Source organism: Misgurnus anguillicaudatus, chromosome 24 (assembly GCF_027580225.2).
Source record: "Misgurnus anguillicaudatus chromosome 24, ASM2758022v2, whole genome shotgun sequence".
In the NCBI taxonomy this organism is placed as follows: Eukaryota; Metazoa; Chordata; class Actinopteri; order Cypriniformes; family Cobitidae; genus Misgurnus; species Misgurnus anguillicaudatus.
Genome location: NC_073360.2, coordinates 21,834,473 through 21,860,090, shown reverse-complemented (window position 1 = coordinate 21,860,090; position 25,618 = coordinate 21,834,473). Strand labels below are relative to the sequence as shown.

At 39.0% G+C, this 25,618-nt stretch overlaps 1 protein-coding gene across 1 annotated transcript in view; it reads left to right on the top strand.

Annotated features, from left to right (window-relative positions):
• Nucleotides 1-25,618, top strand: part of pafah1b1a (platelet-activating factor acetylhydrolase 1b, regulatory subunit 1a) — a 34,631-nt gene that overhangs the window by 5,454 nt on the left and 3,559 nt on the right. The window contains exons 2-10 of the mRNA XM_055196600.2: nt 2,587-2,825; nt 11,514-11,598; nt 12,818-12,892; nt 14,557-14,763; nt 19,577-19,745; nt 20,967-21,069; nt 22,990-23,218; nt 24,380-24,481; nt 24,581-24,737. Coding sequence (XP_055052575.1) covers nt 2,794-2,825; nt 11,514-11,598; nt 12,818-12,892; nt 14,557-14,763; nt 19,577-19,745; nt 20,967-21,069; nt 22,990-23,218; nt 24,380-24,481; nt 24,581-24,737 — 1,159 coding nt within the window. The 5' untranslated portion in view covers nt 2,587-2,793. The remainder of the gene's footprint in view (nt 1-2,586; nt 2,826-11,513; nt 11,599-12,817; nt 12,893-14,556; nt 14,764-19,576; nt 19,746-20,966; nt 21,070-22,989; nt 23,219-24,379; nt 24,482-24,580; nt 24,738-25,618) is intronic.

Genomic DNA, 25,618 nt, shown 5'->3' with positions numbered 1-25,618 from the left:
GTCTGCGTATAGTGCACAAGGCGGAAATGTCATCATCAGAATAGTATGCGCACTGCCGGATTTTCGTACCTGTGCATAGTACTTTGTACGCGTAGGTCGTGTATGCCCGTATAGGAGAATGTAGTATGTAGCCCAGGAGATGCATTGCATTTTGTTGTAATGCTCTGCCTCTTTAATTTGTTTCATTTTGCAAGCCTCTTAAAGCTGTGTAAGCTTACTTAGATATGCATGTACAAAACGTTGTGCAGCATGTTTACCTGCATCACAAGCAGTTGTACTCTGGATAATATTAGTGCGCATCAACTTTAAATTGTCATTTCTCCAGCTTGTATTTTATTGACTCGCCCATTTAGACTCGACCATCCCCTCGAAGCAATCAGGACAACAGCAGTCATAAGTGGACCAAAGCGCTTCTTAATACCAAGTGTAAATAGCCTCAGAGATCTGCTTGTTGCTGTCAAGCTGTGTATCTCACTGGAGTGTTGAAATAGGTTGATGCTAAAATCTGGGTCAGTGGTCCCTTTTACATGTGTTTTGAGCTCCAGACAGGGGCAGCAGGAGTCCATAACAAAACGCTCCACGTGGCAGCAGATAGAGTAGACAGAGATCAAACTAGAGAGATATGTGTGCTGGGGAAATAGTGCAGATTAAACACTTGATGAAAAATATCTAGACCCCCTAAGCTACCTACCATCAAACGAGGAACAGGTTGAGTAATGTTTTTTCTTTTGCCTCAAGTCTGGATAACAACAACTCAACTATGCAGCTCCTATTTACATTCTGTATTCGACATAGATGTTTGTTATTATTGTGTTGGGAGTGGGCGTTATGACCAAAATCTTATATCATGATATAGGATTAATTTTATATCATGATAACAATATGGACCTCGATAGAGGTACCTTTTTATTTTAATTTTTTTATTTAAGGTTTTTTATGTTATTAAAATCTTTAAGACTAGAATTTTTTTAATTCTTGTTTTGTTTGGAAATATAGCCTTGAACCAAGATGAAATTTGATGAACCATTTAACCCCTGGTTTTGGTACTAAGCAATCAGTCTACAGGTCTTAAAAAACACCCTTAGTATCACTTGAATTTAAGCTGCGATGCTAAAATAGTATACATGTACGCACTTTACGGTTTCCTAACCGCGCGCACAGCAATGTGACGTGGGCATGTAATAGGCTTGTTGCGATAGTCGGTGAAACGGATATTACCGGTGCTTCAGCCTCTCACCGGTTAGATCACTTGCCCACCGCGACACCGTCTTTCACCGTCGTTTCGTTAGAGAGAGCAAATACTAACAACTAAATGTGTCTGCTGCCTAAATTCAGCGGAGCTGAATGCGCGTCATCACAGAGCAGCGGCTGCGGGTGTCAGATTTCATTTATTCCTATCAGACTGCGGCGAGCTGACCGACCAGACAATGGCAGAAGCCGCATGCTTACTCGTTTCTGTTATGATATACATATATGACATTTAATATAAGCAAGATCATTTTGTTGTTGTGTTTTTCATTAAGAATAATAATAAACCCATCATTCAAGCAGTGTTTTATGGAGGAATAGCAGGTTGCTCTGCTTGGGACTGGTGGGTTTCTGTCAAAAGTACCTGCGCACATTGACTCAAGCACTTAAACCAGCTGTTGCACTCGCATTTGCACGCAAATTCATACGCGATTTAACACAGCGTACGGATTTAAACAACAGTTGCATCTAATTCAAAAGTGAAAGTAAAATGCGCATGTCTATATGTGCATTTATAAGCCCCTCCCACCCGGTGAAACCGGTATCACCGGGTTTGTCACGCGCTGATTAACCGGTGGGAAAATTCTGTCACCTCAACAACCCTAGCATGTAATCTCTAATGGTGCGTTCAGACCAGCCGCAGTAGGGGTGTCAAGCGCGAGTGATTTCAATGTTAAGTCAATGTAAAGATGCGTTGACACACGTCTGGAGGTCTCCGGGCGCGATTTGTGCGTCTAGTTCACTCAAATGGAGCAAATTGAGCATTGCCGTGGCAAACGCACAAGTTTAAAAAAATTTAACTTTGGCGAAAAAACCCGCCGCGTTAACCAATCATGAGCTTGCCCTAGTAGTGACGTGATTACAGGAAGTGAGCGGAGTCGCAGAAGCCCCTCCCATGATGCAAATTTCCACGTGAATGTCTCGATGACTAGACGCTCGAATGAAGCGAGTAAACTCAAAATGTTCAAGTGGCAAACTAGACGCGGTAAATGCGGCTGTTGTGAACCCACGGTGGGAAAGGATGTGTCATTTTTTTAGACAATGTGTTAAATTGCATAACACAAAACAAGGTGTTCAAATAGTTAAAGGAGACAACACAGGGTGTGCTAAAACAACACAAAATGTGTTGTTCCCATAATAACACATTTTGTGTCTGGTTAAGGACAACACATTTAATGTGTAACCTCAATAGAGACAATAGTCCAAAATCTCTACTGGTTGAGACATTTTACTGGTTTATCATACCTACCAGTTTATAGACCACCCTTATTATTGTGTATGTGTTTGAGATCATTCTCCAGACTGGCTGAATGACAAATGTGTTTTATTCCTCCACAGATGCAGTGACCGTCTGGTCGGTAGATGCCTGCAGGCAGTCAATGTGTGGCGTTCCCGGAGACAGTTTTTTAAGGAGACTTGTTTTGGTGTGACCTGCTGACCACCCTGTGAGCCGGACCCTGCGTCCTATCTCTGATCTCCTGCCAGGGAGACGGCAGTTGCTGTACACGCTTCACCTGACCCCCCCACCCCATCCCCACCGCCACCATGGTGCTGTCACAGAGGCAACGTGACGAGCTGTAAGTTCACAATCCTCTTGATCTCTTTACATAGACCGAACTGTGAATGTGCTCCATTACAAATACTTATCTGAGTATAAAGTGGCTTTGCTCCTCAGGAATTCAAAACAAATGTATGCATGGGAAAATGTGCTGTTAAATGAGTTTGCTCATCTTTGATCGATATCATAATCACTACTACCCACAAGAGCTAATACCCTTATTAAACTCTTGATTTATATTGAAGGAAGGTATAGATTTGTCAGAGACATTGACAGTTGAAAAGATCACTGGTTCAATGTCATGAGGAATCAATGTGTAGGCAAGTACAGGAAGCTTAGACAAAGACCTCCTTCACCCTTTATGTATCAGCAGGCTTACACACATTTTGTGAGCTGTGAACTTCACAGATAACCCAGATTAATCACAGATACACACATACATTTTCACAGATTTGTAATGTCTATCATACAGTTATACACTGTTGTACCATTTCCTAGCCATCTTATGCATATATGCTTCGTGTATATTTTGGCTAATTTGTTTATGATTTTAGACACTAATTAAAATGTTGCATTCTGTTCTTTTTTTTTTACAATTTTATTATTTTAAAGTCAATTCTGGAGATTTTTCATTAAATCAGGGTAAAAAATATGCTGACTCTAGCCCCCGTTTTACAGACAATGCTTAAGGCTAGTCTTTGACTAAAACACACGTTTAAACTGTCTCAATTGAAAATAATTTGCACTGACACATCTTAAATATGCCAGTCCCATTGATTTGTCTTAAGATACACACCAGTAGCGTCTTTTTCGAACATATGGCATATGTTTTCAATTGTTTCCAATGGAAGCGTGGTGTTTTAAAAAAAAGCCAGCAGCTGGACGTTTTTTCCATGCTGAATGCCGGCACACTGCGGTTTTTCCACGCTGAACGCAGAGAGTTGAACAATATTCAACTTTGGGTGAAAAGCTCAGCTTGTCCATGTCAGCTCTCACACAGCCGTCCAATCACAGTGGAGGAGGGGTGGGACAAATATCACAACAACCAACCTGTCACATTGTAAAAAGCTTTGGTTTGCATGCCCCCTTATTCCTGGCTAAGTCTTGTCTGTGAAACCATGCCTAGATGTGTTGTTGGGCTGGTTATTGGTTTTTGGCTAAAAGATAGATTCCGTTCTTTATATGTATATGAGGATAGATACTCTCTAAGGTCCTGTACACAGTATAATTAACCTTCGAACGTGGAGAGAGTCGGACAGATAAGAGCTTTTAATCTGCTCGGTGGTTGGAGGTATGAGGTAATGAAGGAAAAGATTAAGATGAACAGAGTGTACAAGCTAATCTTTTGTGATGATGACAGATGTACAAATGCATCCAGTTCTTTTTTGGGGATACTGTTTCTCTATTTCACGGCCTTTAAAGGGATAGTTCACTCAAAAATGAAAATGCTCTCATCATTTACTCAATCCCATGAATGTTTTTTCTCAAAATATCTTCCTTTGTGTTCATCCGAACAAAGACAATTTTACAGGTTTTTAACAACAAGAGAGTGAGAAAATGATGACAGAATTTTAATTTTTAGGTGAACTATCTCTTTAAACAACTGTGTCATATTTTGATCCTAATTTAAGTCTTAATTAAAAAAACAGTCCTTGATCAATGTGGGTATTTTGTGCTTGAAAATGTAATGTGTTAATTTGTTTTAAAAAGAGACAGAGTTGAAAAAGAGTTGATTGTTTTAGATGGTTAAAGGAGTAGTTCGCTTTAAAGATGGGGCACATTGACTTACCATAGTATTTTTTTCCTACTATTAAAAGTCAATGGACCCCATCTTTAGAGTGGACAACTCCTTTAACTTCCCATCCAGCATAGATTCACTGATATGAATGTAAATTGTTATTTTCTTGCTTCCCAGCCAATACTAGACAGTTTATGTGAATGCTAGTAAAAACCAGGGGGGATCTTGATGCAGTCCTGCTTAATTCATCAGGACAATAGTGAAGAGGAAATTGGAGACAGTGAAAAGCTGACTGCATCCTTCAATAGTTTATTTTCTTCCTATGGCTTTCAAAAAGAATATATGAATAGAATAGAAATGTTATTCAGGCCATTCATAATACATGGATCACAGCTGCTGGCCATATAGAAGTTACTTGAATCCTTTCAAATTCGTTACTAGGTCACGCAAAGACGAGTTTGTGCATTGTAGGGTTTTGGCCCACTTTTTACATCATTTTTGTGTAGCTTTTCAGCTCTTTCTGTCACTTAACTGACAGTAAATAGGCTCACTCATTTGTTACGCTGTGTCTAACTGTCATCATGTGTAGATGTATAAAAGTGATGGTTGTTTATTATTTTGGCTTAATTTTCTAAGGAAACTGTAGCACACCAGATGATGTTTATCTTGGTCATATGGTTGCACAACATCTTGAAAATGGCTATATTAAGTTACAAATAATATGAAATGGGTAACAAATAGATCACACAGTGTTCCTGCACTGAGTGACGTTTGGTATGTTTTAAAAATAAATGCAGTGCTTGGCTAATTCCATTCCAATCATGTCTGGTTGTTACATGCTGTACAAAGTTAATTCATTTAAAAAAGATAATTTTAAAAGCATTCTCTACATTTTGGAATGTAGAAGATTTTTTTATGTTTGGTATTTTGAAAAATATTGGGAATAAACCTTTAATTATTTTCCAAGATCAACAAATGTTATCAATGAGGGAAACCAACCATCACAAAGCAAACATTTATAATCATGACAGACATGCCAAACATAGTTTCATGCTGTAGGTGTGGCAGGTGTATGCAGGCCTGGGCTCTATGGACCACCTTTCTACCTTTTTTAAGCTTTGAGCTGCTATTGCCAGTCCCTGGCGTGCTCTGATAAAGCTGCTGCCAACCAATCAGCAGGGATCCCATCAGCAGTATGGGTTTAATCTGTAGACTGGCACATGGTGGAGGCAATGGCCCTTCTGCTGCCTTTGGGGCTTCATTCATTGGCTTAAATGCTACCTCAGCATCCCTAGAATCAGTCTAGACCCCATACTTAGGTTTTTTGTGGTGTAGGCAGCTGACATAGGCTAATTTGAAACATTTTGAAAAAGGTGTTGAAATGGCTTATGAATGACATGAGGTGGCATTTGCATGCAATTTAATGTAAGGTTTGTAGTTTAGTAGTTGTTTATAATTAAGAAATTCTTAAGGAGAGGCTGAGCAAAGCTTTACAGGCATAATACATGCATTAGTGCCACATGTGACTAGAGATTACCGTGTCAGCCGCCACCCCAAACTCCATAAATGTCTAATCTAAAGCTTCCTCTTTCATGAATGTGGAAATCGCTCGTGGATTGTGTTGTGGCTCAGGTCTTTATTCAAATTACTACAAAAACAACACGGCTTTAATGCTAAGACCCTGCTAGTCATTAGAAGGGGTGTGGCCTCTGCAGAGCAGCCCAAATCTCATTAACGTTGCTGTCAAAGGGGATGCTAGTGTGTGTGTGTGTGAGACAGCTGGCTTAACACTCATGCTGCGTACTTATACACATCCAATTCTGAGTGCCCTCTACACACAAGGTCTTGTGTCTCTGAACTGCCAGATATGAAGCTTGTTCAATTAACCTACATAAATGCCAGATCACTAAAATAAGATCTGTATTTGTTTTATTCAGATTCAAAGGTTTGGGTACTGTGGATCAGCTTTTACTTCGCTTTGACACATCCTGAGAGCGCTAATAGAGCACACACACACACCCTGCTGTCACACTCCTGCACAGCTCAGGATTTACGGTTCTTATTTATAGGCAGTCATTCTTTAAGTATCTTGGGGTGTTTTCAGACCTGAGCCTTTGTTTCGGAGCGTGGTGTGTTTTCTTCCTTGGTTTGGTTTGTTTAGGCATATGTAAACACGGCAATCATGCTCTGATCTGCACCAAAACAACTGCTCCGACACTGCGTCTCGATTGCAAACGAACTCAGAAGCACTTCAGTATAAGTATGAAAGCATTTTAACCATGCTTTTATAACCATGAACCAGGGTTCCCACAGGTCCTTGAAATCCTTGAAAGTTTGTAAATCTGGGTGAAAAATTCTAGGCCCTGGGAAGTTTTTGAAAATATACATACAAAGATACAGGTAATTGAAAGTGCTTGAATCTATTTTATTATTTCTGGAAAAATCCATATTATTCCCTGTGTAGTGTAGGATAATATAAAAAAAATTCTAGACTTTAAGCACACGTGCTTAACTGTTCACTTTAAATGCTTATATCTTTTGTATGCGAATGTTGGTTCATACCAGAATGCTTTTTTGCATAGTTGTGTTTGACACATGAAAACGTCTCTGGTTATGTATGTAACAGAAGGGAACGAGACGCTGCTTCTCCCTTGCCATACTTCCCGCGTCCCTTTAACGGCATCTTTGGCAATATTTCAGATAGCGATGTACTTCCTGGCTCCCACGTCACCCTTTCTTTGTCTTTAAGCCTCACCATTGGTTGAATTTGATATACACATTCAGACTAGGACTGTCAATAGATTAAAAAAAATTAATCTAGATTAATCGCATGATTTCATGAGTTAACTCGCGATTAATCGCAAATTAATCGCACATTTTTATCCGTTCTAAATTTACCCTAATTTAACACTTTTCAGGTTTTTAATACTCTAATCATATATACATATGAAGAGTTTCGTTGCAAAACGAGATAAATAAATTTTTTAACATTTTTGTCAAAACATGTTTAATATCATGTTATCATGTTGTTATTTTGTTTTATTTGTGCTACTTAGCTGTATTTTTTAAGTTATGAAGGTTTTAAATCAAAACAAACCAACTGCAGTTGCATTGAAATTAATTGCAATGCACAACCAAAAAACGCGATTTCTGAACAATTAAAAAAACGGTGGTTATCTCGTTTTGCCACGAAACTCTTGATATATAGATGCTTTATGCAAATGTATGTTAACAACAGCCTGTTTACATTTTTAACAGAACCATCAAGCCATTGTTTTGTATTATTAAAAAAAATAGTTTTAAACAGCAGGGTGCTAACTGCTTACTGGAAACCAGTGTAAATTCCACTAACTGCATATATGCTTATTCAGCAGAGGTGCATCGACCTTCGATCAGGTGTTTTTTGTCGAGGAATAATCAGCTCTTCTACAAAATCCCTGGATAGAGCTGCACATAGAAAGTGCTGGCTTCGAAAGCCACTTTCTGCCAACCCTGTTGTTTCATGTTCTCACTAGCTGCAGGGGAGATCATACGTTACCTCTGTTTGCACAAAGGTCACCATCTCCCAAACATCACAAAGGGACTTGTTCTGCAGTCCTGTGATGCAGAGTTATGATGCATGATGGCAGCTGGATAACAAGCAAAGCAAATCAACATGCCAGAGGCAGTCATAAAATAAGATATACCCACAAGGGCCCATCAGAGTCTGATAAGGCTGCGTTTGTTTACCGAGGAGAGATGCACTGGGTATGTGGAGTCTGGATGGGAGGGGTGCGGGATGCTGTCTGGCTGGCAGTGGTGATGTGGATGCGGAAGCGAGCGTTTGCCGGAAATGATGTGAGTGAGATGATGCTCCTCCAGAAAGAGTGAGGTAATGCTGCTCATATTTCTCCTGCAGCCCACTATGGTGCGCTCGCTTTCACCTCGTGCTCTCTTTGGCACATGAAAACACCCTCTGCCTGAGATTTATATTTGATGTTCGCTGAAAACTGCGTCTTCAGTTATAGATAGTCACATGATTTTGGAAGCTTCTACAATTCCTCACTGTACTCCAGTGTCTGTGTAAATGTTATTATTTATAAATAGATATAGATTAATGCATCATGGCATGTGTCTTTAAATCCCATTGAGCTGCCCCAAACATTCAAATGTTGCTCTCGAATGTTTAGGTAGGCATCTGTATAGGTGTTAAGACACAGCTATTTTTGTTTAAGCCACCTCTTAATAGCATAGTCTGATGAAGTGAGCGTCTTTTGTCTCCTTGTCTTCAGCATCTCTGCCCACTCGTGTTCATTGCTGCTTCACTTCTTTTCCTGCTCCTTGGTTTCCATGGATACCTGCCCAAAGCTATGAGCACTCTTGTTTATTCACAATGTTTTCTTTGCCATCTATAGTACTTTGTGTCCTCATGAGCTGTTTTTCAGAGACCAAAATGGACTTTGGTACCTGATGCTGCAGTTCAAAATTTTGGATTTTGGCAGTAAATTAAACAGTAACACAAAAATAGATCTTGTGGATGGCTGTAATTGGCATCTTGTGCTTAGTTGCTGTGTGGTCAAAAGCACTTACAAAAATCAGGTATATGTAGACTAGCACAAAATGCACCAGATGTCTTTTTTTATAGTACAATACCTCATAGTGGGACGGAATTGACTGTAATTTGTCATTAAGACACACTGCTGTCTTGTTACTCCATAGCCAATAATAAAAAACTAAAAGCCAACTTATTGATATCCTGAACACTTTTTATGCATGACCTTAATTTTGCATGCTGGAGTAAATTCACCTCACTAGTTTTGATACACAATGTACTGTTTATTGTTCTTGAGTCGAATCTCTGGCTAAGGTGTCTGTTGAACATACAAAGACAACAAAGCAGAGATGAGACGCGCACACGCAGATGCCCTGCAGCATTATGCAGTGTGTACAATCTTTCTGCCGCTTGTCACGTGAGAGATAACCCTGCACTGACCTTGACTTTAATCAAAATGTGTCTTTTTTGTTGTCTGGTCTATTGCTAGTATAATTCTATTTTGATTTTTATCTAATCTTGGTTTAAGTGTATACGTGCACAATATGGCTGTCATGCTGAAGCAGCATTTTCACACTGGGTTCCTTGTGGACATCACAATGCCAGGAATAGTTCGGACAGCAGACTGACGTCTCAGACAGCTGTCTTTGTCCTCGCTATCGCAATATCTCTGCTCAATACAGTCCTGCTGACTCTTCAGTAGCTCATTGAATGTGCTAAAACGTAGGTTTGACAGATACTTCATGTGTGAAAATAGACAGCGCTTTTAAAGTATTCTTTGTTATTTGCACATTTTGTTTGGGCTGTAACAGATCGTGATGGCTTCCCAGGCATGTGAAGAAATAGCACTTCTTTGCCTCTGTTAAATCCTTGGAGAATAGGCGAGAAGCTCCCTCGTCAGTTTGACAACCTGCATAATTTTTACGTCAATGCTGGCAGTTGTTCAAATAGAGGAAGTGTTTACATGCTTTTGATTCTGGTATATCATTACTAGTAATTTCTAGTTCATTGTCACATTGTTACAATAGACATAAATACTGTAATAGCCCGAATTTATATATACTGATACAAATGTCTCATAAATGATAACTCCACCCCCAAAATGAATGTGTACTATTATTTATTCACCCCTATGTCATTTGTTTTGAAGCCTGGGCAATGCTTCAAAAATAAAGAAAGGAAGAGCCAGGATATTATTCAGTATAACTTCAATTATGTCAGATGAAAGACAAACATCTTGTATGATATAGGGTTGAGTAAATAATTGGTAAATTTTCATTGGGGTAGAGTTATTCTTAAGGAAGCAATATATTTATACAAATACAGTTTAGGGCTAATATTGAAGTTTACGGGTTGAGGGTATTTCTGAAAATTACCTGGACACATCTTCACCCTCAGACTTTAAGGGTGCATATTATGGAAAATGTACTTGTTTTAAATATACATGCATAGATACAGGTCATTGAAAGTGCACACATGCTAAACTGTTCACTTTAAATCCTTATATCTTCTGTATGCGAATGTTGATTCATACCAAAATGTTTTTTTGCTTAGTTTGTTTGACACATGAAAACGTCTCGGGTTACGTATGTAACTGTTGTTCCCTAAGAAGGGAACGAGACACTGCATCTTCCTTGCCATACTTCCTGGCAATATTTCAGATAGCGATAAACTTCCTGGCTCCCGCGTCACCCTATCTTTGTCGTTAAGCCTCACCATTGGTTGAATTTGATATACACATTTATACGCACTTACCCCTGGAGGCGTCCCCAAAGTGTCACCGCAGTGACATAGCGGGAGTTCCCTTGAAAGGGAACTGTAACAATGTATCTTAAAAGGTAAAACAATGTAACATTGCTCTCACTTGAAATGTGTCCCCACATTTAGTCCTTGAATTTGGGTGGACCTGGAATGTCCTTGAAAGTTCCTTGAGTTTTAAGTTATCCAAGGTGTGGGAACCCCGTTTTTAATCCCCATTGAATCAGCGCAGTCTAATTCTATATGCTGTTTTGAATCTCTTGTTAATGTGTGATGTCACACTGACAAAGCCCCGCCCATAGCCACTGATTGACTTTACCCAAATGCTTTTCTAAATATGTTTGTTAGCATGTTGTAGCGATAATGCAGCTAAATATACTTTTGTTCAAGACTGTATTCACAGAAATCAGATTTTTTTTAACTGAAAGCAATAACTCATTTTTATTTAAAGGTATGAAAACAGCACGTTTTTTGCTCCAGCCCAAATAGGGGCATTTTGGACATGCTATAATAAATGATCCGTGTGGTATTTGAGCTGAAACTTCACAGACATGTTCTAGGCACACCAGAATGTACCTTCTTAAATTCTAACCATGTTTTTTTCAGTTGGTTTAAAAGCTCTAACCACCAGTCATATAGCCCAGTTATCAAGAGAACTAATTAAGCTTTTTGTGTTTCAGAAACCGAGCGATAGCTGATTATCTTCGTTCCAATGGATATGAAGAGGCCTATTCAGTTTTCAAAAAGGAGGCGGAACTAGACATGGTGAGTATAGGAACCCCCCTCCGTTTAAACACCAGCCAAGCCAAAAATTTCTTAATTTGAAGTATTCCCCGTTTAATTGGCGCCTCTGTACGAGGTTGCGACTGACGGCACATGTGCTGAATTAAAGCGGTACAGAGATAATTATGATTTGTGGCAGATGTAAAGACCCTGTTGTCTCAGCGATGGTTGACACTGATAGGGGGACTTACTGAATGGTGTCTCTCCAATATCACAGAATAGATTCAGCAGAAAACGCCCTAGTAGTATACTGTCTGGGTCTCGTTTTGGAAATGCAAGAACGCTTTGGCGCACACAAGCTGTTGTCTGAAAACACTCCTTGTTGGACAGAAAATAAACATTTATTTTCTTCGTAAAGGGAAGAAAGAGGATGAATTATTGATTAGATTTGAAAATAGTGAGGTGGGCTGAGGGTGATGCGGGCTGCTAAAAGCTCTCTTTAATTAAATGTGATGCTATTAACACGGGTCCATTTGGCAGAAAAAAGCTCATCATCGATCCCTCCAGCTGTTCTGAGATGTAGCAGGGGTTAACTAGAGAGGAAGGAAGGCTCTTGGAGGGCTTGAGTGAGCTGATGGACTGTCAGTCTGCAGTGATTAGTGACTGGCACTGCTGATGAGTTTGGTTTTTACCCATTGGCTGCCACAGTGGCAGAGGGTACAGACAGATGGCGGCTCAGACCTCATCGAGGGTTTGAAATGCCCCTTTCCCTAAAAGACGAATGACACAACCCCTCTCACTTCACTTTGCGTCACAAAGAAAGCACCTGTTCTGCTGGAGACCTCTTAGTTCCCCTATTCAGATATTTTACACACTGGCTGGATTCCAGCAATAGGACAATACAAATATTTTTTTGTAGTGTAGTTATATTTATTTACAAATATTTAGAATCAAAGGAACAAGAAAACTAGATGCTTGACAGAATATCAGAACTGCTTGTATTTTAACGTTGACATGCTTTACATTTGAGACTGAGAGCTGATTGTGACTTTGAGTTTGCGCCAGGCACCCTGAAATTAATTTTTCGCGGAGGGTATTTGTGTAATTGTAATCTTGTGAGCTTTCTTTGTCTGCAGGAGATTTACCCATGTGAAGGGATTTAGAGTTGATGTTAGATGTGGGCTTCCCGTTTTGCTAAAGGTTGTGTGTAAATGTTACTTTACTGCATGGGTGTAATGTTTCTGTCATCTTTTGTCACCAGAATGAGGAATTAGATAAGAAGTATGCAGGCCTTTTGGAAAAGAAATGGACCTCAGTCATCAGATTGCAGAAAAAGGTTTGTGCTTTCTTTTTATATTTGATTAAAATCCCATCAGGACATTGAGGCGGTGCTGACTCATCCACTATTTACAAATGCAAAATGTATGGATCATGCTTTATAAACAGTAGGTCTCATTCACTAATAATTGCGTAAATTTTTCGTATTTATACGCACACTTAAACTTCCCTCGGAAAACTTTCCGCCTAATTCACAACACGTGCGTATGCGCATTCATTTGTTCTTATACTTGTTCTTACGTTGGTGAATTTAAAGTGTTCTACATGAGCGGCCGCGTGCATGAGGTTGGTAATTTGCATAAAACACGCCCAAACCAGCTCCATAAAAGGGTTTTGGTCAGCGCTGATCCACAGAAAATTTTTGTGCAGTTTGTCATAGAAGCAAAATAGCTTGAAAAGAAATCCATGATCATATTTATTATCGGTAAAGTTATGTTTTGGTTTGCATTTGTTTATTTGGGAGGTTTTGCTGTCGCTGGAGGAAGCCAGTGCTGTCCACCCACCAGAGTAACATTTAAAGAAGTATTGGATGCATTAACAAATGACAATTCATTAACTCTTTCGCCGCCATTGACGAGATATCTCGTCAATCAAGAGAAATGTTTCCCTGCCAATGACGAGTATTTCCGTCTTTCCGCAATACCACTATTATCCACTAGGTGCAACTTTTTAAACCCGGACGTATTGCTCTATGGCAAGCGGCTGCATGTCCGTGTCTGTTTTAAAGATCGCTCTGAATGGGATCTCTATGAAAAGTCCGTCACAAAAATGGAATTATCTCTGCTTTTTGCTCCAAAATGTGGTGCTTTTGCAGAAACCTACTCGTATTCAAAAGCTGATTACAAACGAATTACTGAAGGTAGGATGAAACGTTTTTTTTTTTTTTTTTTTGAAAGCAGAGGGTCTGTTCTTTCATTTGGTATATTGTATGTTTATATATATAAAGAAGAACATTTTCTGGAAGGCATTAAACTTTAGTGAAAATCATGAAAAACGCTGGTGCTGGCTTGCAACTTTTTTTAAAAACGCTGGCGGCGAAAGAGTTAACATGACAGATGCGCATCTGTATCTAAAATAAAATAGACAGGAGATCAAGTGATTGATGTTTGGACTTCTCATTTCATTTACATGATGTTTACTTTAGGCATTTAGCACAAGCTTTTATATAGAGATTTAAAAAGTGAAGAAGGAAATCGTGAAGATTTGTCATTACGTGCATCTTCTTTATATGTGTTGAAAAAATAAGTAGGCCTAATAATGTATAATATAATGTATCCAATAATAATATAGATCATGTATAATAATATATGATAAAGAAAATATTTTAATATAATCATCATCATATAATAAACATTTTATATATCAACATTATTAGGCTAAAAGTTATAATTATAGCCTAGTATTTGATTATAGCATAGTATAGGTGATTTTTGCGTACGTGTGGTTTTGGGTTTTCTTTAATTTTTGAGTACATTTAGAAGACATTTCGTAAGTTTTTATTGAATTTGTTCGTGAAAACATTCGTACGCACATCTCACGCACAAATTTGTGCGTACGCATGCTTAGTGAATGAGACCCAATGCCTATACCGCCTATGCAGCAATTGTTATCAAAAATCAAAATAACAAACATGCAATCTATACACATTGTGTGTCCTACTAGGTGATGGAATTAGAATCGAAACTGAATGAGGCGAAAGAAGAGATCACTTTAGGTGGGCCAATTGGACAGAAGCGAGACCCCAAAGAATGGATCCCTCGTCCCCCTGAGCGATATGCCCTCAGCGGCCATAGGAGTCCTGTCACCAAAGTTATTTTCCATCCAGTCTTCAGTGTCATGGTTTCTGCCTCAGAGGACGCAACAATAAAGGTGAGATAGTCCTTTGTTTTATTTGTAATATGACATCATCTTTTTTAACTGCTTTGTCTCATAATGTAACATCTGCCCTGCGTTTCTGTTTTTGAAAATAAAAATGTATGACTCTGAGGTTTTTGTCCTCAAGTGTTGATTACACTATGAAAATGAATCATGAAATATAGGTTAAGCTGGCTGACATAAATGGTGTGTTTTTTGTTTGACTGTGAGCATTCACTGGGCTCATACCACAGCCTTGAGACACATTAAATACACAGGTCTGCACAAGCAGTATAGCATTCCCATGACAATAAGCATTGCTTCTAGACATGCCCCATTTCTGCCTCTGCTGTCTGTATCAGAGCCGAGCACTCCCTCCACAACCCCAATAATGTCTCTTAATGGATGTCCCTATCGTATTGAGCTCAAACCATTGAAACAGCCACTTATTAGAGGTTTTTTCTGTCTGCTTATAAAGCCAGGACTGAAATGGTTTTGGCACTTCAGTTTGGACTTTTAGTGGTATAATATATTCAAGACACCCCCTCATCAACGTTTTGTTCTGCTACAAAGGATTTCTCTGCTTTTCCGAACTCTTGTTTTTCGGAAGCAATTCATTCTTCACCTCACTGCCGGCAGCTATGGGCACCAACCTGGCATGACTGGGCTGCGGCCCCCTCCTACTGTGTCCTAGTTTCCTACACTGTGCTATTAAATTCTTCCCTAAAAATCACTAGCCTTCCCCATTTTAACATGGGCTGCACTTAGCTAGAGCAAATAAAATATATTCAGCCCCATTCCCTACATCCACATTCATAGCTAGTTTTCAGAGAGCCCTAAAGCTATGCAGCCTCATGTCTGGTTGACCTTTTTTAAATTTTCCCTAAAAATGTTTTATGCTAATCAGTAGTTTAACAGCTTTTGCCTCTTGATAGAACAGTTGTGGTTCTTAGCCTGGTTATAAAATCAGCTAAATGGCTTGCAGAGGGTTTTCCAGACATGGATATTTTATACATGCGCATGAACATATGACTGCTCACATAGTTCTAACTTTCACAAATTTATCTGAAATGTCAGCAGGCTTATCTAAAATAAGCTCTATTGGTTTATGCTGAACTGCATGGTTGATTTTAGCATGGCCTTTTATTTTTCCCTCCCATGCTGTAAAACTCTACTCATTTACACTTTGGTTCTTCGATCAGGCTCTGTCTCTCCATCTTATACAAGTAAACTGAAAAATCAATGCGTTATTTAATTTATGGTTTGTTGTCCTTCTGATTGTAAAGGTAAGTATGTTACTTGTTGAATAATGCTGAGTTTACACCAAACGCGTTTTGGGCGTCAAAATCGCGTCTACCGCGCCTAGTTTGCCGCTTGAACACTTTGAATGCATTCGCGCGTGTAAAGCAGAGTAGACGCGTGGAAAAAGCAAGGATTTGACGCGCGTCCGAAGCAAAATCCGCTTCTTGTGGGAGGGGCAACTGCTGTGCGAGTGTCTGTTTGCAAGATGACTGTTGTTACTTGTGCATTTATCAAGAGAGTTACCAGTTTGTATTGGGTAACCTTACTATTGGGGAAAAATAAACGGCACGGGTCCATAAACGTCACGTGACTCAAAAGTGAAGTGTGTATTACAACTTACCAGGTTGCCCAAAGTCCTTACTGACACTCTTCCAAGCGAGGTCCTTTTTATTCCTGACTCCTCTATAGAAATAACAACTTGTGTCATATAGCTTCGAGTGACTGCTTGAGTGAGCCTCTGTTTACACGTACATGGTTATTTTTAAAAACTGAGAGATTTACCTTCGTTTGTGCCCCTTGTTTACACGCAAACGGAGAACTCGCCTCTGAAACCGATTGTTTCTAAAAACTCCGGCCAGAGTGGAGATCTTGAAAATCTTCGGTTGCACGGTTGCATGTAAAGTGAGACAAACGGATGTTTAAGCAGGCAACGTCACAAAGTATGCGCCAGAGCTCGCACCTACGTCAACAGTGCGACCCATGTTTACATGTGACTGCTACTCTGAATGCTTCCAAGATCACATTTATGTTTGTGCAAACTCGTTTCGTGTGTTTGTATTTGCAAATACAGCTGCTCCATTATGTCGAGGAGCAGAGACGAGTGCTCGGAGGTCAGCAATTTTACGCGTGTTTGACTTCATGCGGCGGTGCAAGAACCGACGGACGGATGATGTCAAAGTACCGCGAGAGCGATTCGAAATTAGACCTCTGCGTGTGATTCCTCGGCTCGCTCTCGCGGTGCGTTGACGTCATCAGTCACCTACTGCAACAACTAATCCCTCCAGCATGAAGAACCAGTTCACGTCACCACCAGCGCTGCCGGTGATTGGCTTACGTGGGCTTGAGCGTCTCTTGACAGCAAATATGCACGGGTACGTGTAAATAAACACTTTTCTGAAAACTGACATGTGTGCACGATATTATTTTTGATACCGGCGAGGTTGAAATGTCCGTTTATGAAAATAGCCGTCCACGTGTAAACATAGCCTGAGTGACTCCGGGCGGGGCTGCCACCACAGCAGCAGGCAGGCTCCTGATTGGTTAACGCGGCGCGAAATTCCGCCAAAGTTCAAATTTTTCAACTCTGGCGTCAGCCGCAAATTCGTTTGAACCGCAAAATGTACAAAAGCACCATTCGCGCGCACAACGCTCAATTCGCGCCTTTCGCGCGAGCTTCACGCGCGAATGAGGCGGAAACGCGTCTTCCGCGCCGAACGCCTCTTCCGCGCCGCGGGACCTCCTGGTCAACGCGTCTGCACATTTGACTTAACATTGAAATCACTCGCGCTTCACGCCTCTACCGCGGTTGGTGTAAATGCACCATTACAAGTTGTAGATGTATTGTCATTTTGCATTTACATTTAGCAGATGCTCTTGTCTAAAGCGACTTACAAAGAGTAGAAAACAATAAAAGTGATGTGTCATAGGAAGGCAATAGTACAAAAGGTGCTTATAATAAGATGCATGTTTTCGCAATTTCTTTGTTTGAGAAAAAAGATAATATTTTGCTATATTTTTGCTATGTTTCTTAATAACGAATTTAGTAAACAGGTTAATTACGTAAACATTTGTGCTGGGCAAAGATTAATCGCATACAAAAAGCGTTTTTTTTTTTGCATAATATATGTGTGTGTACTGTGTCTAATTACTATGTATATTTATTCACACACACATACATATATTAATTTCAGATATTTTTTATTTATTTATCAATTTTATAAATAGACTCCCCTAAAGGATTATACTTGTATCCTAAATGGTTATATATACATAATAATTACACCCAGCACACACTCATATATTATGCCAAAGGTCACTTTTATTTTGTATGCGATTAATCGTGATTAATCTTTGCCCAGCACTAAACATTTTTTAATTTTGCACATTTTTAATGTGACACTGAACCTATGCATAAAAATGGTTTGTGAAGGCAAATACAAGTTTGATGTAGTATAATAGTATTGCAGTCTCAGCAATGGTTGAAGCATGCTCCTTACTTGCTTGACTAACCAAGGTGTGCAACATCAGGTTTTTTGTGTACATGTTTAATGCAAGCACACGGCTGGGTTGGGCAGTTTGGAAGCAGTAGTCTGATAAGCAGGTGGAGGGGCTTCTGTCACCGGCCCCCTGTGCAGCAGACAGAGCTTATCCCTGTGTGTCTGCAGTCTGGAAACTGCTGAAACCTGATCTTTACATTAAGCCCTGAGGCTGTTTATTATACTGCTGCATACAGGCGAACAAGCAGATAACATTCACATCACTTTACCAGAATGCTGTAATGATAAAAAACATTAAAAAGCACTACAAGGAGGACGCCTTGGAAATGAAAGAAGCTAAATTTGACCAGAATTGGGTTAGGAAAATTAAGTCCTGATTGTTAATTGACTCCAGTTTCCAAGATACATCTCAGGTCAAAATTGCATCACAATAATTCATTCATTCTGATTATGCTTTATAATGTTTATGCAAAATGTGGTATTGCAATGAAAATGGTGCCACACCAATCATTATAAATGTATCTTTTCATTGATACCAATAACATTATCAATTTCTCCATCCGCAAAATTACAGAATTCTTTCATTTGGTACCATTTTCATTGTTCAACTGCACTTTGTCGAAATTACAAGGCATCATGATCATCACACACCCACCTCCCTTTGTAGTCAAATATACTTGTCTGTGTTTAGACGGTTTCAGCAGTAACAACATAAACAAACGGCTTTCGTGGAACACGCATAACTTCCGGTAAACTCTGCTAAGAATAAATAACAACAAAGTCATTTTAGAGTAGTTTATTTCTGCATTTTAGCCACTAGTCATTTTACAAAAACCAATACTGGTGTGCGCAGTGAGACAAAACAATGGCATTGATATATTTTAAGATTTCAGTACAAGGTGTGTTTTTAAATTAACGCAGTTCATATATGCATTTTAGACTGGGACTAGGATAAGCCCTGTCTGGGAAACCGCCCATATGTGTATTATTTGTTTATATTTAGTAAATTTATGTTTACATTAGTAGTCAATAAATAGAAATATTTATGACTTGTGAAAAAATTTATATGTAATATGCGTCATCCAAGACTGTAAAATGGTGCAAAAAATATTAATTGCATTAACTAATGGTTATTAACATAGTAAAATGTTACCCAGGTGCTTTACTGGAAATGGCTACAAGCACAAACTTGCCTTATTTGTGCTTTAACTTGTTAAGATTCTTATCACACAGTGATTAGTTTTTAATAAAAAAAAAATTCATTTTGATGTGGATTAATTTGGCTGAAACACAGTCTACATCTTATCCAGGTATGGGACTATGAAACAGGGGACTTTGAGCGCACCCTTAAGGGCCACACGGACTCCGTGCAGGACATCTCCTTTGACCATACTGGAAAGCTGCTAGCCTCATGTTCAGCAGACATGACCATTAAGCTTTGGGATTTCCAGGGGTTCGAGTGCATCAGGACCATGCATGGTAAGCCTAGTGTCTAGTATCAAATGTTTTCATTGGTTCTGGGAACTGTTAGGAGCGGACAGCCGTCTCAAGGGAGAATAGAGGGTCAGGAGGCAGGTGTTGAATGCAGCTCATTAAAGTGCCAGCTTGCCAACAAATCCATAAGAGAGACTCGGAGAGAATAGGAGCAGATGTATGCTTATAGATAATATAAAGAAGCAACATGATATAAAATATTAGCAATTCAATTATATTTCTTTCCTTTTCATGTTTATTTTGTATTTTTATTTATTTTATTTTGTCTTTCTAAAAACACTCAGGGCAGTGCTCTTGTTTAAAATCCTAATTGTTTTGTAAATTTGAATAGCATTTATAGAAATGTAAGCCTTTAGGCTTTTCTTAAGGAACATCACACTAGAAGAGAATTAGCATTTTCATTTATAGGTCCTGCATTACATCTACAGCTATTTTTTTTGTAACCTGTGCTGGATATCCAACACTCAAAAATTCCAAAACATGCACGCTGTCTTGAGTTTTCCTCAGTAATTTGTAATCCACATCAAGAATTTGTTAACCCTGACTGGTAATAATCCAAATAACGTGTGCACCATCTTGTAATGTACGCAAATCCAAATGCTTGTAATTTACACTCCATTACTGTAGCTGGCATATTGCCCTGAGACTTAGGGTAGACCGTTCTAGAACAGATTTAAAAGGGACCCCCTTCCTTCTGTTTGCAAGTCCCCCCGTCTTCCTGGTAGCTCTTCGTCTCGCTTCGTGGGTTGGCCGCTTTAGCAGAAGATTAGGAGATTTAGACAGCAGTTTAATTATCCTCTTGAAGACGAGATAACGTTTCTCCCCTCATATTTAAGACTGCTTTTTTCAGGCTACTTAGTTTCATCATCTTTGCAGCGGCATTAAAATGGCGTTCTGTGTAATTAGCTCTTTTCTTTCCCCCTTACACTGAGAACAAAGCAGCCCAAAGCAAATTAGCAGCTTCTTATTCTCCATTAAATTGTTCAATATGTTGAAAAGCTTAACCAGTCATTGTCAAACATTAATGTGCATGACAGTCTGATTTGTATGGCAGAAATGTGTGTGTGTGTGTGTGTTTTGTGCTGTATTGCAATATTATTTAAATGTATCTGTCTCAGACAATCAGTGCATTTTTGGATCTGATTTTGGATGTCGTTGATCATTTTAATTTTATACCTTTTTTAAAATTGTTTCTTATTTTTTTAGGACATGACCATAATGTTTCATCTGTAGCTATTATGCCCAATGGTGATCATATAGTTTCTGCCTCAAGAGATAAAACCATTAAAATGTGGGAGGTGGCCACTGGGTAAGTCCTTTAGCAAATTCTGTATGCAGGCTTGACTTTCTTTTAGTTTAATATTTCTTAAGATGGACATATTGGCAAGCTAATAGTAAAGCACATTTGTTTCCTAAATTAAAAAGTATCAGGGACAGTTTTAAGCAGTAATCTAAAAACTGGAATTAAAGGGATGCTTTATCCAAATATCAAAATTACCCCATGATGTTTTTACCCTCAAGCAATCAGATACACATCTGTCCATCATCTTTCAGACATACATGTGGAGTTATTTTGGTAAATGTTCGTGCCCTTCCACGCTTTACAACGATAAAAAACTGGAATCAGGGGAACGGCTTTAGACTCCAAAAATGTGCGTCTATCCTTCAGAGAAGTAATCCACACGACTCCAAGGGGTTAATAAAGGTTTATATACTATAATTACTAACTAATGGTAGCAGCACCAACTTGGACTCACGCAATTCAGGAGAGTTGCTGTAGAGGTCTTCACGGGTCCAATTAGGCCCTAAAACCTGAAGTCCGACCCAAGCGGGCTCTGGTATAATAATAGCGTTACTGGAAGCTAGTTATTATATTTTATAAAGTTTGAAATATGAATCTTTTTCTTAAAAGTTCAGTGTGTAATTTTTAGAAGGATCTCTTGACAGAAATGCAAAATAATATACAAATCTTTATTATCAGTGGTGTATAAAGACCTTTTTATAATGAACCGTTATGTGTTTATTACCTTAGAATGAGTCGTTTTATCTACATACAGAGAGGGTCCCCTTACATGGAAGTCGCCATTTTGTGCAGCCATGTTTCTACAGAAGCCCTTAACGGACAAACTTTTTTACTAAGTTGTCTCCGACGATGACATGTTGTTCTGGTGGCGGCTACAGTAGCTTCTCTATGTGTTTTAAAAGCGAGGGGTGAGCAGTGGACTGAGCCGTTGGTTGCAATTCGCAACCTCACCACTAGATGCTGCTAAAATTTACACACTGCACCTTTAAAGAATCTATTACCCGCATAAGATCATTATTAATAGGGGTGGCCCGATACGATATTCCGTATCGATATTAGCCCGAAATTGGCGAAAATGGCCAGGGAGTACAATCCGATCCAATACCAACACGGACCTTGTCATGGCAACTTGGGGTAAAGCGCTGAGCAACATGAATTTGCACAAAGTTGCCCTTTAAATTGTCCAAAGTTGCACCTTAAATTTCATTTTGAATTTTTGTGCTGACTAACTAAAAATGTTGTGACTAGTCTGTTTGAAACATTTAAATAAAAATGAAGCAGCAGCATTGCACAATGTTTCATTGAGTCTTGCAAAGTCATTTGTTGCACAGTAAAATGTTTGAGTTCTGTAGCTCTGTTTAAGCTTTTTGTACGGCTAACAAATGTGTTGTTTGCAGCTTAATTGATTAAAAGGGCGATAGAGATGGTATTGGATCAGTATTGACAGATACTCAAGGTTGTGGTATCGACATCGGTATCAGACATGAAAAGGTGGTATCGGCCCATCCCTAATTATTAACCCTTTGGAGCTGTGTGGAGGGTTAATGCACTTTTTGGGGGGTTTAAAGTCAGAAGTTGTTCCCTGATCCCTGTTTTCTACCGTTGTGAAGCTTTTTCTAAAATAACTCCAAATGTGTTCGTCTGAGAGATGATGGACATGTGTATATCGGATGGCTTGAATGTGAGTGAATCATGGGGTAATTTTGAAATTTGGCTGGAGTGTTATTAGTGCATCTGGGCTGTTAAATTACTTTGTATTAAAAGCACTCAAAGCCTTTGTTCCTAGAATTTTTTTTACATGTAGCAATAGTAAAAAAAATCTGCAAACACATTTGTGATGAATTTGATTTTATTTATCTTTCGTTGAATGAAATTTCTCAGCTAAATGCTAGATTTTAAATCTGTTCTTGTCGACACTGCAAACAGGTACTGTGTGAAGACATTCACCGGCCACAGAGAGTGGGTGCGTATGGTGCGGCCCAACCAAGACGGGACTCTGATCGCAAGTAGTTCTAATGACCAGACGGTGCGTGTTTGGGTGGTTGCAACAAAAGAATGCAAGGCAGAGCTAAGGGAGCATGAGCATGTGGTGGAGTGCATTGCCTGGGCTCCTGAAAGCGCCCATCCCACTATCTTGGAGGCCACCGGCTCTGAGGTGAGAACATTTCATTTGTAAGGCAATTATAGGTATAATTATAGAAAAGATGTTATCCTGTAATTAGCCTTAGAATGTTTTTGCTAGACTTTAACCTTGCTAATGGCAACCGTTCAGCTGATCAATCAGATTTTAATGGCACCAAAGACCTGGTGCTTTCTTCATTTTGTTTTTGTTATGAGGCAAATCTCGATATTACTATTTTTGGCAGCATTGAGTAATTCAGTTCAATTTTATGTAAAAATCTGGTTTTATGGATATTTTTTGAACAAAAGATGTAGTATTAACTATTTTATAATAGTCTGTTTTTGGCAGTGCTCTGTAAACATATGATGTACCCTTTTCTAAAATTGTAATGTAAAATAGTTCTCGACCATGAAATGACATTGGAGGGATTAGCACTTGGTGTGGCCTAAGGTAAAGACTGTACCATTTTAATATTTGCCAGTCTTATGATCAACCGTGTCCAATTTCATGTTTATCTGATAATGTATTACCCCTCACAGCATGTAGGATGCCTTTAAACCCTGACAGTAATTACTATTGTTGTGTAAAGGGAACTTCCCCTACTAAAAATTTGGTTAGTTATTTGTTAAACCAGTTCAGCTAGAATTTAAAACCGAATCTCTTGATATCATTAATGTTAATTACAAACCTTGTATGTCATTTACAATAGCTCTGTGCTTGAACGTACTTGTCTGAGCATGCCAGCCTCTCCACATGAGTAATTTTGTTTTTCATTTAGCCTTCTTGTTTTATACTCCTATTTCATAATAGAAAAAAACTGATATCAAGCAATCTTTGCATAACTTTTTAAATGCATTATAACCCCAAACACCTCTGCTCTTTTTTTTACATTCATATTGATCATATTTTAATAGTATTCTTTTGATTGATTATGCTGAAAATATTTAATAGAGATTTTGTTTATGTGCAGTATGCATGGTCATTTATCAAAATGGTATTATTATTGGGTGTCTTTAATATATGCACATCCAGTAGAGACTCTATTGATGTTGTTTATGGTGCATTAGTCTTAATAGAGTCATTCTCATAACCCTATTGTGTGTGAGAGACTTGCCCACGCTACATTTCTCATAAATATTGACAGGCTGTGTGTGAGACGTGTTAAAATGCTTCGTATCTGTTCATTCTTGCCAGACCAAGAAAAGTGGGAAACCTGGACCTTTCCTGCTGTCTGGTTCTCGAGACAAGACCATTAAGATGTGGGACGTGAGCACTGGCATGTGTCTTATGACCCTGGTGAGTAGGTTCAGTAAAATGATGTAGAATATGACTGCTTGTCTGCATCTATGATGCCGTTTTTGTCTAAAGCGTTTCTTGGTTTGATGTGTCTCTTAGGTTGGCCACGATAACTGGGTGCGCGGAGTACTTGTGCACCCTGGAGGGAAGTTCATTGTGAGCTGCGCTGATGACAAAACTTTAAGGATCTGGGACTACAAAAACAAGCGGTGCATGAAGACCTTGAGTGCCCATGAACATTTTGTTACCTCTCTGGGTAAGCGGCCTTATATTTGCTAGATTTGTTTTCACACTAGATTGCGTTACTTGGTTCCTGATGTTGTCTGAAATGCTTGGTGGTTGTTTTGATCACCTGGGGTGAGCGAAGATGTCTAATGCAAGTGTTATATTCTCATTCCTCCAAAAAGGGATTTCTTTTATCACAAACACAATAGGGACTACCTGACAGGTGCAGGCAGCATATTTTTGGGAGGAAGTGCAAACCCTCAAGTGTTTTACCTGCTTGAGTCCACATCTTTTCTGTAGATCAAGGCACTGAAGGCCTCTAGAGATACTTTGTGTTATTCGGCCAGCTCCCCAGATGCAGACTTTCTTTCTTTTAAATGCGGTTTTTCCACACTATTGATTGAAGTGATGGTTGGTGTGAATAGACAGCTGGTCTTTGTTTCTTGGGTGTTTCTTTGAAGCTCCTGAAGGATTAAAGGTTAAAGGATTAGTCAATTTTCTTAAAAAAAATCCAGATTTACTCACCACCATGTCATCCAAAATGTTGATGTCTTTCTTTGTTCAATCGAGAAGAAATTATGTGTTTTTTTTTGTTGTTTTTTTTGAGGAAAACATTCCAGGATTTTTCTCATTTTAATGGACTTTAATGGAACCCAACACTTAACAGTTTTAATGCAGTTTAAAATTGCAGTTTTTAAGGACTCTAAATGATCTCAAATGAGGCATAAGGGTCTTATCTAGTGAAACAATTGTCATTTTTGGCAAGAAAAATAAAAAATATGCACTTTTAAACCTTCCTCTGTAATGACTTTGAAAGGTCATGTGTTACATATATGAAAGACAATAATTAGTATCATTCGACATACAACAACTTCGGAACGGTCCTCTTTCTCAACACTTGTAAACACTGGG